Source organism: Micromesistius poutassou (assembly GCF_964030765.1).
Source record: "Micromesistius poutassou genome assembly, chromosome: 16".
Classification (NCBI taxonomy): Eukaryota; Metazoa; Chordata; class Actinopteri; order Gadiformes; family Gadidae; genus Micromesistius; species Micromesistius poutassou.
Window position 1 is genome coordinate 5,584,032 of NC_140286.1, and position 16,612 is coordinate 5,600,643.

General features: G+C 43.3%; 1 protein-coding gene across 1 annotated transcript in view; it reads left to right on the forward strand.

Annotated features, from left to right (window-relative positions):
• Positions 1–1,958: 1,958 nt before the first annotated feature.
• LOC311361276 (low-density lipoprotein receptor-related protein 8-like) overlaps positions 1,959–16,612 on the forward strand; it is a gene marked incomplete at both ends in the record, with an annotated part of 80,669 nt that continues 66,015 nt past the window's right edge. The window contains 3 exon segments of the mRNA XM_084481455.1: positions 1,959–1,980; positions 1,983–2,054; positions 2,734–2,850. Coding sequence (XP_084337581.1) covers positions 1,959–1,980; positions 1,983–2,054; positions 2,734–2,850 — 211 coding nt within the window.

Consider the following 16,612-nt stretch of genomic DNA (forward strand, 5'->3'; position numbering starts at 1 on the left):
AAATAATCCAAAGCAATTTGGAAGCTGGATTCAGATACAGGTCATTGATGAGCATGGATCTCTTTAGGCTTTGGACATTGGGAATCGAACACGATACCTCTTAGCGATGCTTTCCTGCTATGGCATAGTGTGACAAACCAAATCTTGTTGAGAAATTACCACTGGTTGAGCGATGAAAGTTTACCTCCACTGACCTTTGACCTCGGTCGCCCTCCATCATGGCATTCTCATTTGTCTGTGGATCAACACCCTTTTGTGTTATTTCTTGAAGATTCACTTTGTCTCCTGTTTAATTTAGCGTTGATATGCTCAATGAGTCCTGGAAGCAGGCGCCATACATACTAAAGTTACTCCATGATATTTAAATTAATAATTTTATTTAAATACAGTCTCCGTTTTTCACTTTTACCTTTGCAGGGAGGAAATCTGACTACTGGTCTCACTACTTGATTCCATGAAGAAACATCCATTATGTTATACGAGACAGTGTATATTTTATATTATATATGATATTATATCTGTCACAGGTCAGTTAAACCGTTCTTATGTCACATTAACCCTGCCACTAAACTGAGGGGGGACTGTATAACAAAATAACACATTTCAGCTAGTTTTGGTTTTACATTTTTGCCTTCATTTTACCAAATTCACCATATGAGCTCAAATTAATATTTAGCATAATCTAAATAGGCAACAAAAATATGGCATAGATAGAGGGATAAACTGAAGCAAGCATGCATACGAACTAACGTAACAATAACGCACCCGGCACCCCCTTCTAGAAACATATATACTGACAAATTGTGGTGTGTGCGTGTGTGAGTGTGAGTTAGTGTGTGAGACTGAGTGTACGTGTGAGAGAGAGAGAGAGAGAGAGAGAGAGAGAGAGAGAGAGAGAGAGAGAGAGTGAGAGTGTGTGTGTGTGTGTGTGTGTGTGTGTGTGTGTGTGTGTGTGTGTGTGTGTGAAACTATATGTTAGAGGGATTATATATTTTCTTGGGCTTATCTCCACTAAAAATGCTTATGCTGTCAGCGATGGCGGTGGCCTAGATTAGACAGCTCTCTGGTCCAAACCTAGAAGGCATCCATAATCATTCACTTGTCTTTTTTTATCCTACTGTCACGTTGGAACTGAACCTCAGTGGATTTGTTTAGACAGATAACATTGGAGTTTCATCTCATGGTCCTGTCGAAATGTTGAATGTAATTAATTTGTGTGTATTTATTTTATCCTTATTAGTTAATATCTAAGTCATATTATGTAGGCTATATATTAAACAAAGCATGACAAATATGTTGTCTGAAATGTATATTCAGATATGTTTGGTATCTTCTCTCATTTTTCTGCCTCTCTGGCATTCAAAGTCCTTACCTTTATTTGAAGTAAGATGGACCTTGAGGGCAATTTCCTAGGAACATCAAATTGTTAGGCCTGCTACATCCAATTGCTCGAACCCCGGATTATACGGCTCCCACCCCCCATCCTTCCCTCCAAACCACCAAACCGGTGTTCACTCATGACCACAGATATCATAGAGCAAATATCTTTCACAAGTTGACACACAAGATTGGAGCGCTGAATACCATTTAATCTTTCTCGTTTACTTTTATTATTTGTTCTATCTCGTTCTTCCTTTCTCCCTTCCCTTTCCTTCTTTATTTTTCAATTTAACCAAAACATGTTTTTCGTATAGTGAAAGCCACCCGTCTGTCTTGAAAGCCTGTAAAATCGATAATATTGTGCAGTAGAGCAGCTACACAGAACAGAAAAAAAAAAACATACAACCAGGAATGGCAGTTTATTACTTCGCTTATGGGAGCGAAACCCCGCCCTCCACGCGTCGTCATCGATTCGAGCATCCAGTGAGGCAGGAGGGCTGTCTGGTGTAGACCGGTGAAGTACCCCCGTCGCATCGCTAGAGGAGCGGGTCTAGGACGGGCTTTGTTTGTGGATGTGAATGAGCAGCATCAACCACCTCCAGAAATGTGGACGGATAATATAAGGATTTTACTACTTTTTCATTTGTTGGCCCTGAAGCTGCATTCATCCGAAGGTTAGTGTTGTGTTAGGGTTGATGAACAGTATATACTCTATGATCCAATTTAAAATTGAAAATTCTGCTTAATTCGCTACATTCTCTGGTGACTGGAGGGTTTGGGCTGAACGGCGTTGAAAGCGCTCCCGGGTTCATTAAATTGTCTGATAGGCCTACCACAAGACTCGAGAGACGCACAGCACTTCTACATTAACCACACACACGCGTGATGCAGGACGGCGTGTTTAACCGAGCAGTGTGTGTGCGGTTATCTTCTGATTCGGCTCATGGTCCCGGCTGGCAAAATGTCTGCGCTCCTGTCATGTGTATCCCTGAGCATCCACACAGTAACGAACGCATAGTGGCTTTCAAATAAGTAGCCACGCTGGGGGTGGGATGGCTAAAACACGTACTAATAAACACGTGTGTTACTTCCATCTCTCTTCTTTTTTTTGACGGTTTAAAACTCCCAGCAGACTCCTTTCAATTTGTAGTAAAAAGTAGAGCATGAGGGACTACAAACAGCCATTGACGCTCCAGCGCCTCGCTCAATTGAACCGAAGAATACTGAATATTAATTAGGCATTCATTTGCAAATGACCGTTGCGGGGAACAACTCGGGCAGTAATTATGCATTATGCAATTAATAATGCCATCTGGACCTGTATTTTTTTCTATATTTTTTCTTTCTCAGCAGCAGCGGATGAGTGTGAGGATGGACAGTTTCAGTGCAACAATCAAAGGTGTATTCCCGCCATTTGGAAGTGTGATGATGACGACGACTGTTCGGACAACAGTGACGAAGAGAATTGTCGTAAGTGGGAAAAAGTGATTTTAAAAAGAGTCTTGCTGCGAATGGCGTTACCACATATCCATCACCATATATATATATATGCGGATAAGATATATATATATATATATATATACAGTATATAAAAAATAGAGCTCATACTTTCTTAGAGCCAAACCAATTAGTTGGAGATGGCATCACCACCACATATTTTTATGTTTAATCCAGGGCATTAAACAAACCGCCGTAGCATTTCCGTTGCTGAAGATGGCATTAATCTCTACCTCCAGGCGGTTCGTTTCGGTGCATGTCTCACTACATTATTTACATAACATAAGGACGTGTTTCTTTTTTTTCTTTCTGCTGATGAACTGAGCAGATTCGTCTACACACCATCTCCTTATCAGAGGGGGGTTTCCAAGTTAATAGAATAAGTTAAACCTTCATTAGTAATGCAATTGGTAATACTATAATTCTATTTGGTGTATTGTCATTACTGTTGTTCTGTGAAGAAACATAGCAGGTGTTGTCCGTCCTGAATGTCTGCACACTCGTGACCTATTTGCGAGAATGACGCTCACGCTGAAATCAATGAAGTGGTGCCAGAACTGTGTTTTCCACGCTGCTTGGCTTTTGTGTCTGGGTTAATTGTAGCTCGGGAGGAATTTCTGCACCTCCCATCACATATGCCTGCCTACCTAGTACCAACCCTTCCCCCTGTTTACAATCCCCGCAACATTCATAACCACACCATAGTGCGCCCACATATGCGCACACGCCTTCAAACCCTCATACAAGCACAGCATGCAGGCTCTTACACCACACACACACACACACACACACACACACACACACACACACACACACACACACACACACACACACACACACACACACACTTTGATGCTCTGTTGTATCCCAGTTGATCTTTTCTCTATAGGAAGAAAGAGGGTTTGCAAGTGATGTTTTCATACTTGATCATGAATTCCTTATGAATAACATCACTCTTTATAAGACAGGGCCTGAGTGATCGAGTGAGTATAAGACTGGAGTGAACTGAATCTTCCGGAAAATAACTTGTATCGCTATGGGAAATCAACGCAACGCCAATGTTTTTAGTATTTAAAGAGTTGTTTCTGTTTCTCCTCTGTCTTGTGCTAACTGGTCGTCAAGTGGCTTCGAACCTTAAGCGACCGATGGCCAAATAATACCTAGGTTGATGCAGAAATCATTATGTACGCTGTGTACTCGCATCGGATGGCGTTTGTGTGTTTTCTTTTTCAAATCAAGCAGATCTGTATCTCTGTACACATTGGTACCTTGATAAAAAAAACAATTTGAGGGGGGTGGGCGGTGGGGTTGAAACAGATGTCGTGCTGGTGAGCCTGTGTGGAGCGGTGGAGCGTGAATCGGTAAGACATACGCTCTGCTGTACAAGGGGAGCACCAAGTAATGAGGAGGGCTGCGCCGGTTCAAACAAGCCTGTCAAGGAACGAAAGCGCACACACAAAGCTACGGTGCCTGTTGGCCCACTGAAACACGATATTTCTCCCTTTTTTCCCTATCTGTAATTGGGTTGCATTGTGGGTTGAAATTGAGTCATTTTTCATTTATACGATGTCGAATGACCCGTGACATGACTTTCCTTCTCATAAAAGGTTTTTTTTAGTTTGTTTTGGTTTGTTTGTGCAAATTCTGGAAACACAAGACATAAATAAGGGACTCGCTCAAGGGATAGACCCTTAAAGAAGACCCTTTTCTTTTCAAAACATGGTTTGCAAAAGGAAACCTCTCGATGATCTCTCTGTAACCAACCTTATTGTAACCAACCTCATTCTGCTACCCCCCCCCCCCCCCCACCTTATTGCACAGACGACCACCTGGGTTCATCGCCATGAACCCAACTGAAATATCCAGCGGCGTTCATAACATAATACCCATAATGCACCCTGCTGAGCATCCCCCTCTTCCCTCTTCAATATCCCTCAGCGACACCCCATCCCCCATACACCCCCCCGGCCCCCGTCCCCGTCCCTCGGAGACTGTTGCTATCGTACCATCTACAGCCAAGCTGTCCACCCCCCCCTCATCAACAACATCTATCCTCTATTTCTTGTATTTCCTTAGTGATCACACCCATGCACAGTCTATCCCTGTAGGCATCCCTGAGCAGGAAGCTTAGTACCTACCCATGCTCATTAATGCCATGTCTCTACTACTGTACAATAAATTCACTGGATGAAAGGGTCTTTCTAAATGACGACAGATAATGTATTCATGCTTACCTTCTCCATGATTTTGCCATGCATATCGACCCTCTTGTGCAGTGCACCTATACCCATAGGCGGGTAAAGGACTGGGACAGGACGGGGAATAGATATGTGCATAGACACCCGTGGATGAGGTCACAGATGTTGTGGTCTACACAGTGAGTGTAGTCTACGCAGCAGGATCATATTGGGGCTATTGTTTTTTACACACATTGTTGTTTGATTTCAACTGTTCTATATTCCTTTTGAAATGGGAACATTTAATATGCCGACACGTAACCTTCGTTTCCTCTCATTCTGGGGCTGACAGCGTAGGGAGTCAGTAGACAAAGGAACTGCGCTGTGCTTTTTGCAAAATCAGATAACGGTGTTGACGTTTATCTATGGATCAGTCATCCTCCTTCAGTGGAAACGTATCTATCCTCCCCTCCTCCACCTTCATGATTTGGTCTCCCTGTTACAGTTGCTCTGTTCCTCCACATAGAGAATATAGGATAACCAAATGAGATTTTTTTTATAATTCATGAATTTAACATTTGTTTTTCCGTCATTTGCCGTCCCTGTAGGTTTTACGTGCAGTTAAAACTCAAGAGTGCTTCAGTTTGAGATCCACCGTTCATTCATGATTAATGTCTTAACTATGCTTTCCCTAGTCCTTAAAAAACAGAAAACGACAAGTGCTCTTCCTCAGCCTTTCACTGAGCTGTGTTTTATAGGGTTTAATTATTCCTTTCCATTCTATAGTGTTAATAACCGCTGGTTAGAGTGTTTGAGCCCCAGCCCAAATCACTGGATTAAATGGTCTGCTAAATGACAAAATAGAGTAAACAGGATTTCTTCATTCTGTACATGTTTTATTCTGTGCACGTCTGTGTACATTTGTGTTCCTTCATTCTATTGTGTGTATTTATTAATGCCTTGTTTAAATAGATGGTGTGCATTTCTTCGTTTTCTAGTGTATCATCGTGTGCCTCCCTTGTGTATTTCTTGTGATGTTTACCTTGCCTTCTCTTACTGCAATGTCAGATCATCTCATAGTGTCACATGGGCGGAGCCGTCCAGCCCGCAGTGCTCGCACCATATGCTCCACTAGGTTTAAAATAGTTTTAAAACGGAAGGAAAGAAAATAGAAAATACCAACAGGAGGTAAGGTGCCGTCCGCCTAGGACATGAGGACATGATTATCAGGTCGAAAACCCGGCACGTTGTGGATGGTATTCATATGAATAACGGTTTGGAATTAAATTCAATAGCTTTCTGTGTGTTTAAAATCCATTCGGTTACTCATGTTCATTAGATCTAGCTTGTTTGTAATGTGTTGAAGTCCCCTCGAGCAGGTCAATTACTCGCATAATGGAATTGTGTGTTTTTATGAAATTACATTTGTTTGTTTAACTCAATTAGGAGTCAAGGGCCCGCACCGCACGGGCCTGTGTTGACATTGTCCAACATTTCTGATCCCCAGTTTGTAGTTAATACACAATCCCTCGAAAGTGTCAAAGTAGAAATTGGAAATGATGAATGAACACTGTGCAAGTTTGAACCTTTTGAAATGTGTTCTGGTGAGGGCCACTGCTCCAGAATTCCCTTTATCATTTCAAGCGTCACTCGATACAACGAGGAAGTGTTGCTATTTTGATTACCGTATCTTGCCCTCTTCTGTCTTTCCCTCAACAATTTTTGAAGCATGGTATTTCAGTTGAAAGCCATGATATTTTTTTAACAGTAGTTTAATATTATGTGTCATCTAACCCAAACATGAGGTCCATTAAATGCATTTTCCCGAACTCATACATGGCACAAATTGTGTTTTCATGCACAAAAATGTACCAAACACTTTCATTGTCCACAGTGAAAGAATGTCAATGTAGCAACCCGTGTAGTGCACAGAACAATACAACAGAAACATATCGTTAGAGTTCCTTTGACAGGCAGGCCTTGTATTCAACACAATAGTGATGTATAAATGAAAGGATGTTTCAGGCCGCTACCCTGACTCCAAGTTCACCGCCTTGGAAACCATTCCCACTGGGGGTCAGTCATGCTGAGACTGGATGAACTCAGTATTGTACCGTGCTTATGAAAAGTGTCACTCAAACAGCTTATCTTTTTAAAAATTTAGTTAGAAATTTAATATATAGTTTATAGTATATATTTATATTCAAGAAAAGCAAACCCACATCCTTTCAGATGGGAGCCTAATATATCCTGATTTAAATGTGTGCCAGTTGGTGGGTGCTTTTTTTTATATACTCAATTCTATGTTTGAGAATGAGTTCATCATAATCATTCTCTTCAGGACTCCCTGTAATCTGCCGTCTTTCAGTCAGCAGAGACTTTAAGAAATGGTCATTCAGATGAGATGGAATAAAGATTCCTCCTGGAGTCTGAATGCTCTGGCTCCTAGCACAACTGGGCTGCCCTAATAGGGTTTCCTTTAATGGGATTTTCTCTTGTGTTCTTCTCATCTGTGGCTAACCCTTTTGCATTGTCATTTTTATAAAGGCCTGCCTGATATTATTCACAGAAGGAGAAGTTAGCCTGCCTGCCTTCTGACACGTTGTTTCAGAGCTCGCAGGGCTCAGCTAGTAATTACATCCAGACGGGCCTCGTGTCTTCATGTCACACCTCCTTCGCTTCTACACCAGGAGCCGTCCCTGTTCTTTTTCTCATTTTTATAGCTCTTTTGGTCGCCTGTCCTTTCCACTCGCTTTGTCTTTTTCTCAGTCGATTTTCTCCTCTTTGTTCGTTTGGATGTACAGTTGTGCCATTAGCGCATAACGTCTCTATTTCGGCCCTTTCATCTGCCATCCATTCTCACCTGGAGGATTAAAATAGGAATCAGTATTGCGGGCAGTTGAGATGTCTCCACTGAGTTCTGTTTGCCATCCATCCCACGTTCCGCCCACAGAGAGAGAGGAGAGAACGAGACAGACGGAGAGAGTGACGGACAGTAGGAGGGAGAGGAAGAGAGGGAAATGGAGGGAGAAATGATTGAGAAGAAACCAACAGAGAGAGAGAGGGAAACAGAAATGGGGAGCGAGATATGAAACTGTCATTTGATCATTGTTCCTGTCAGAACAGAGGGTAAGCATAGAGTAACTTCTCGTTTGAATTCCAGCTGTGTGGGCGTCCATTCATAGTGTTAGGTTGGGTCCTGATCTCTATCACATAAGGACCTCTGAGTATCCACCAGAGCTTAGCTCAGGTGGAATAGTATGGAGGAAGTAGAGTGGAAGGAGCAAAAGGTGAACTAGCCGGCACCTGGGGGCAATACAACAGATTGATTGGAATATATAGAGGTTGACATGCGTTAGCTTTCACCCCAGTTCCCTGAGCGATCTCTGCCAGGTTCCTGGTTCCTCAAAAACATTGATGCAGACATTGGTCTCTGAACCATAACAAATTAGCCGGGAGCATAACTAGCTTTAGTCTATTCTGCCCTATTTCCTATCTTATACAGCAGATGTCAATTTATATACCATTATAGAATCCATATTTCCTTGCATTGTAGGCCCAATGGGAATAACTATAGATTTGAGGAGCCTAAGCGTGGTTGGTCTGGACTCATAGATTGATATTCCAGCACACGTTTATGACATAATTGTGGCATGATAGAGGTGTACTGGGATACACTGGAAACATTTCTAAATCATTAAATGAGGGAATGATTTTCTGGTAGCTTCTTTAATAAAAAATAAGTCATTTTGAAGTGATGATCTATTATAACAGAGGTGCACTAGGGAGACACTGCTCCACAAAACCACTAGATGAAGTGAATGCATATGAATGTTTTTCCCATTATTAATCATAATATTTGATTTATGAATCATGGTGATATTCCGGTTAAAGACTGCGATAAACTCGCTGTGGTAAAGAACAACGCATTTGGTTGTCCGTTTTTTATCTACTTTGCGTACCTCTTTTACCAAAGACTTGGCCGTGATTCCAGAACCAAATGTGTTGTAATCTGGGATGATTTCCTGTATGGGGATATTCATTCCTTTGTCGCAAAATTGGTCAAGGGCAAAATTTGCACTGCCAGGTTCAGAAGGTTTGAGGAAATGCATGCACACATTGTTATTACCATTAGTGGTGATTTAAGATGGTTTGTCTTCAAGACGGAAGATGCTTTAAAGACTTTTAGATAGTAGTAGAAATTGAGATTTTTCCAAACAATTAGTTGATCTTTGCTCAGGGGAAAGTCAAAAAACTCTGTATTGTGAAAATAAAAAACTGAAACTGAAGACAAAAGTAAGTCAGGGTAGTGATATTGTGGAGCTCTCTGGGTTTGCCCTCGGTGTTCATTCCCAGCCCTGGTGGCTGTACAGCCCTGTGTGTGTGTTTTAACCACCAGCTTTCCTCAAGTGATGATTCACAAATCCAAACCTTACCAAACTAATCCAGAGTCTTATCTTGGAGACATCACTGTAGGAATCCGGTATATCGCTGAAGGCTGAGAGAGAGAGTTCATGTCACTCACTTCAAGAACACTTTAAGTTTGGAAACTATTGAGAGATTGCCCTTGGCCACTTAATCTCCTTATTCTCCATTTTGCTATGTCAGGAGTTTTTTTGTTGCAATCAAAATTGAGTATAGTGTATAGTGTACAAAATTGAGATGTCTGTAAGCAGCCATTATGAACATCTAAAGACGGATCGTGAATCATTCTATACGAATGGTCACCGAATCATGGTGAATAAACAACACATATTGGCTGTTGAAGGGAAAGAAATCAATGCATTCAGACAAATTCACCCAGTTTCAGAATCCAACACTAATCCTCCATAACCGCCAGACTGGATAGGTCATGTCTTTCAAATGAGGACTTTTTCTATAAATCAACATCATGTTTACCTGTAAATACATTTTGAAAGCTTCTGGGGGGTATTCCATCAAAGTCGCTAACGAAAGCGGCGATTAGTTGATTAAGCCCAGTTAGAACTAGCACCAACTTCCACTTGAGGCTAAAGCCGTTCCATCAACGCAGTTCAGCCGCACCTTGCTCAGGTTATTTCAAACCAGGCTCACGTTATCCTGGATTACGCGCGTTCACGAGATATGTAACCAGCCCAGAACCGTGAATGTCATGGATCAAATGTCCGAAAAGGACAGAGCGGGATCTTTTCCAGCGGCGAACAGAAGCTGCTTGTGGAGGTCTATGAGGAGTACACCCAACTCCAGGTGGTCAGTGCCCTTGCCCTAATCAAAAACGGGGCAGGAGTGCTCTCTTGCATGTTTTGTGGGGCGGAGGGGGAACCATAACAACAACAACAACAACAACAACCCGGAGGAAGGCAACCCCACGTGGAAACAGGGGGACACCACCCAGCCTCCGCCCAGAAAGGGAGTGGAAAGGCCTCCACCGGGGGGGGGCGGTGGTCCACATCGACCCTGCCTTGACCTTTCCACCCGTGCCACCCAGCGACCCGGCTACTAGCAGCAGCAGTGGCAGTTGTGTTTAGGCTGAGGTTTATCTGCACATCGTGCTATGACTCATGCTGCCGGTGTTAGGGGGGTGTGTGTGTGAGGTGGAGCGAGGCTTCCGTATGTCCCCCACACATCCCCGGGTGACGTCTCCCCCGTCAGCTGGGGCGGAGGAAGAGGAGGCCTATGAGGGGGTGGATGTCAGTGTGCACGGACGCAGGCAGGCAGGCAGGCAGGCAGGCAGGCAGGCACACACACACACACACACACACACACACACACACACACACACACACACACACACACACACACACACACACACACACACACACACACACTCCTTTTCTACCCTTGGGTGAGAGGTACCACTTGGCTGTCATGGCCCTTGTTCCGTTGAGTGCTCCTTTATAAAGTAAGTAAAACTCTCTGCGTTTGTTTGGTTTGAAAGAGTCTTAGCTTCGGTCCAGTGACATTTGTTTGTTTAGTTTTTTTCTCGTTCTTTTGTGGGCTCAGGCAATTTTTTGTTATGTGCTTTTTGTTCAAGCTTGGCCCACATGGGTTCTTGAGACGACGAGAGCATGGGTGCTTTGGGAGGTTGTTTTGACAGTTTTCTTGGGTTAATAAATATTTAATGAGTTACTCCTTCTCTTCTTTGGCTTCGTTCCCGTCCTGGCGCTTCCTTTTGACAGTCATTACACTTGAACACAGGCTGCGTTGTTACCGCCGTTGACAACCGCCACCTGTCAACTGCCAAGGTCTACGCGGTCTCATTCCTCGGTGTAGCAGGACCACATGCCCACTGGCTGTCATCCCTGTCAATCAATTCACCCTGCCCACATTCCCCTCCCCTCAAGCTAGTTATCAAGGGGACATTGTGGCTGCCTGTAGTGGGATATAATCTGTATTCTCTCTCAACGATCTTGGAGAGGTGACGTTTAAATGAAATGTCAATCTCGTCTTATGAAAGGTTGGTTGCTTCACGAAAGTTCAGCGATTTTGAAAATGCTCAAAAAAATGAGAACAAACCAAGGTCAAATTTTCACCAAATATCCAGTACAGTAGTTGGCCTGGTATGGATTCTATAAATAAATCCCCTGTGTAGTTTACTACTGAAGTAGTTTTTAGTTCAGCTGGGCTTAATAAAAAAAATACATCATATACTTTCGACAAAGTATCTAGATAGATTGATGGAGAGTGATTTTCTACAGTTCAAAAGTGTTCCCTTTTATAGTGCAAACTAAAAAGCATTACGGGCTGGCGGAGTTACATTTTAAAATCGCATTAAAATAAAAATAAATAAGAAAAGCGGAATCAATTTGTGGAGCTTGTTGTTCAATCTGTGGCGCTGCGCCACACATTGGCCTATGTATGGGAAACACTGATGTACAAATATTATATAACAAAGTGATGAATGAATCATAAAGGCATGAATCTTTACAAAACACTCTACAATAATGACTTACCTGAATTAACCATTAGTTAACCGTTAATTAACTGCAAATTAACTGTTAATGAATGCTTATGAATGCATCATGTTCATGTTTACTAATGGCGTTCATGTTAACTAAGGTAATGGTGTTCATATTAAGGTTGACCTAACCCCTATGCTATATTATAATGCTTGTGAGGAAGATTAGCTTTCCTGTTATTTTTCTACTGGATCCACTTCTAGATGAACTGGCTGCTGGTGATCGGGGAGATCCACACAGATGTTTATTTTCAGCAACACCAAAACCACACTACTTCAAAACTGTCTGATGAATCCTTGGTTCTGGATACAATAGCAATAAACGAGCCATACAACAAACCATGTAAACAGTGCAAACAGGAACAAGCTACTTGATTAATGCATGCATAAACCGTGGACAAATGGGATAGCAGAGAATCTGTGAAACATCAGCGAAGCAGCGCTGCCCTCTATTGGTGGATACTTTATGTACTGGCTATTATCGCTTTGCATGCTAAGCTACATGCGTTTGCATGCCTGCCAATGAGAGAGTGGGTACGGCCACGAGGCGGTTGTCTGGAACATTGTCTAAGAAGCCCATATCTGTGAAACAAAAACTCAACTGTGCTAACACAGTAAGCTTCTTCTGTTCTCCCACATTACAGACTTTAATACAGTTAGCCATTTTTATGATCACTACGGCCGTGCCAATGTGTAGGTCGGGCGTGTCCGTGTGTCATTTCTATCAGGCCTGGAGGCAGGGGAGGTAGAACTCCATGATGTGTATGACACCTGCGTCTTCTACCCAGACGCTCAGATTCAGGGTATACCACCTGCGGGACAGAGGCATCTGGCCGTCCGATTGGCAAGGAGTTTGGGGTAACGGGATCGGGATCAGCGAGGTCTGATGAGGTCTGATGATGTTCAGCCTAAGGGTTTGGAGTTAAGGATCCCTTCAACTTCAATGAGGGGTGTCTTCAGCACCTCCTCCTGTCACCAGCTGGGCTCCAAGTGTGACCTGCAGGGCTTGCTTCCAGCCACTTTAAAGTGGGGAGCATTTGGCAGGTCAAATCTCCAGTGGATCTGCTTGGGGTGTAAGCTCACTGGAAGGTCCAGTTCAATGGCTGTAAATGCCTCTCGCTGTTCCCAGTAAGCCCCTTTAAAATCGGTTCCCTGATCCGACAGCAGTTGGATCAAAGCCATGAGAAAGGCATCGGTGTGAGGATGTCGGGATGTACGGCCCTGGTGGCCACGTATTTGAATATGATCCCCCCCCCCCCCCCCCAACGTTTCTCATTTCTTCACCCTATTTGGATGGAGTAGGGACCAAGGCAGTCCACGCCGCTGGAGAAGGAGGCTGGCTCCTGCAGAACGTGCAGGAGGACAGCAAGCAAAGAGGGTCCCGGGAGAAGTCTTGGTCCCGGGAGCAAGAAGATCTTGTTCAGGACGACACCCTGGAACTGAAAGGAGCAACTAAAGACTACGCTGTGCTTCCCATTATGCTCCAGGAGTACCATAGCGGTAGATCCCATCTACCTCCAACTGGTCTATCCATCTCAGCCGTTGAGTGCTTCTTGGTCCTGACGTGAGCCTTCTCATTCCACCAGGGGAACACGTCGATGTGCCATAACCTTTCCACCCGCTGATAAAGGTCTGCTAGTGGGGCCCCATAGGTTGTTACGAGGCAGTGTTGATCTGTGGGATATTTCTTGAGCCCATGGGTTGGACCCTGAAGGGTCTGACTGCCCCCAGTGCCCTGGGTAGCCCACTGTGCACCGGCTTCATCAGGCAGGGAGGGTCTGGACCACTGAGCAAGAGGGGCTGGACCTCTGGGGCTGTTGGCTGGGCAGGTCCCTCAGGTTCCTGAATTTCACTATGTTGTTTTTTTTACAATGCATATGACTGGATTAACTCAACTTAATTCATGGTTAATTAATGTACCATTATTTTGAAGGAATACCTGTTTTTCTTTTATACAGATGTAGGCCATATATATTTTTTCACTGTACCAAAGTAAGAAAATTAAACAGGTATGGACTCTAGGGAAGATTTTTGTATTATTTATATCATTCTGAAACAATATTTATGCATACTTGTGCTACAACACTACTCTGTAAAGGCATCTGTTCTTCTGTCAAAATGATTACTGACATCAGTGACCTGGACTTACGCTTCGCTTGTTGTTTACGCTGAAGGCGTTTGGTTGCCCCGGTATGTCTGTTATTGGCCCCGAAGCTCTCCTCTAACCTTCAGAATAACACACTGCTAGCATATCCTCACTGTCGTATGATAGAATAACGCAATGGGGTTCTCTGATGTTGATTTGATGTGATTTATGGCTTTTGACAGCTTTTACTTTTCGTTTACTTGTCCACTACTTTAAAACCACATCTCGCTTTTGGTTATGACAATAAAACAGCTACACTTAATGCAATGTGCCAGTGAAAGTGAGGTCTTAATCAGATTATGCACAGTCAAACAAATCTAGTGTTTTCTTTTTATGAAGATCTCTTCGTGGAGGACTCACAAATGCCTATTCTGAGTGGCAGTGTTCAAAATAAAGATGATTATTTCCAGCCTAACCCCGTGAACTTATGTTGGAGAACACAGATGGTTGACACCGTTCCAAAGCTGCAAATTGGGGCTTTAATGTGAATGGCCTTTAATAAATGTTCTAAAGCCCTCGTTTCATCAACACGCTCCATGCATTTGTTTGGAGACTTAAAATAAAGACATGGAAACACATCCAACTCCTAAATTGAATAGCTGTAATTAGCTCTGTTTAGTCTCCTCAAGCGCTCAGGTTTTGTAGCGATGGGTGCGACAAAGTGGCTGTTCGGAAACCAGGGAAACTGTTTGGTTTCATTAGTTCCACATCGCTTAAGTTCCACCCACATTCGATCTGCTTAAGGGTTATTGGCAGGTTTGGTTGTCTGAGAGACTTCTGCCTCCACTACACCACCGGGCCCGTTGTACTGAGTACACAGTCATGGGGCTTCAGTTTGAACAGCGAGCTCCGAGAGTCGGGAAGAGGGAGAACACAAAACAAGCGGAAGAGAGTGAGCTTTTTGAAAATGAGCAACCCCAAAATAACCGTACCGTCCCTTCCTACATTTCTCCCCCGCTGAGAAGGGTTCACGTTCAAGAGATGCTCTGATTGGTCGGCAGTGTTGGAGGGGGTGCGCCATGTATTTAGCCAGCGTTGTGGAGTTTGCAGTGTATCTGGACAACGTTGTTGTTCATAGTGACTTGTTGGATGTGCATGTGGGCTCTATTTCATCGCAGGGTTCTGGCTGGCCTTGTCATTTTGGCCTTTATTTGTCTTTATTTGCCAGACTGATGAGGGTTTGGGTTTAGGGTTAGGGTTTGGGTTAGGGTCATTTTGGCTAAAATGTTAATTTGCCAGGTCGATGGGGGTTTAGGGTTAGGGTTTAGGGTTAGGGTTTGGGTCATTTTGGCTAAAGTGTTAATTTACCCGGCCGATGGGGGTTTAACCTCCCCCTTACCCAAACACAACCTATGCCTTTTCTTGGCCTTGTTGGTTATTGTTATTGTTACATGGTGGTGGGTGCACCGTTGACAGTGTTGATTTACAAGGCATTGACGTGTGGACCAAGCGTTTCCCTTTCATGGCCATGGTCATATGAGCTGGGATGTGACACATTTGACTAAATTTGAAACAATTTATTCATCCAGCCGTCCAATTGTCCATTATGAATGGTTGTCATGTCCTCGAATCCTCCACAGGTTCTGGAGTCGGTAGAATCATAGAACAGAAGAACAACAACAAACTTTGATGGTTTGAAGAAGATGGTTTACTCCTAGAAGTTATTCTAATCCACTAATAAAAAAATAATAAATAAGTAAGTAAGTAACATTTGAGTCTATGTTTACCTTAGATCTTACCATGTAGATTCACAAATAATCAGAGCTAATTATGATTTTTATTTGTTTGTTTAGACAATTTCTTTGGGACGTACGGACCAAAACATTGACATATAAAAAGCTTGTAGCCTAATGCAAGACTAACCTATACTGCCAGTCTTTCCTCTGTGGAAGTAGTTTGTACTGCAAACAATACGAGTACATTGTACTATATAGCACCACGGTGAAGGTGATTCTGTGGAAGTATCCACCCACTTAGCGTGGCCTAGCCGCCGAGCAAATTTATGTAGGGGTTTTGAATTTACAGCCAGATGCCCTTGCCGTCATATTGTAGTCTATAAAATGGCCACCACCAAGTTTACCACAGCTTAAAGCACTGTCTCTCAAACGTTCTCCCTTTGTCTGAGGAGCGGCCAGGAGGAAAACTTAAGGGATCTTAAACGTCAAGCGTTGTACAATGGTGTTCGTTTAACTTTTTCTTCTTAGTTTTCTCGATCGACTGTTTGCTTGATCCCTTGATCGTCACACACACACACACACACACACACACACACACACACACACACACACACACACACACACACACACACACACACACACACACACACACACAAAACTGACAGCCTTTTGCACAATTTCTACTCTCCTTGCTGTGCTCTCTGTCTTGGTGGGGGCGTTGGTGTGTGGGTGCATTCCAACACTGATTGTGTTTATTTCCGCTGATACTGTTCTCAATGTGCTTTGGTCTGACTCAGAT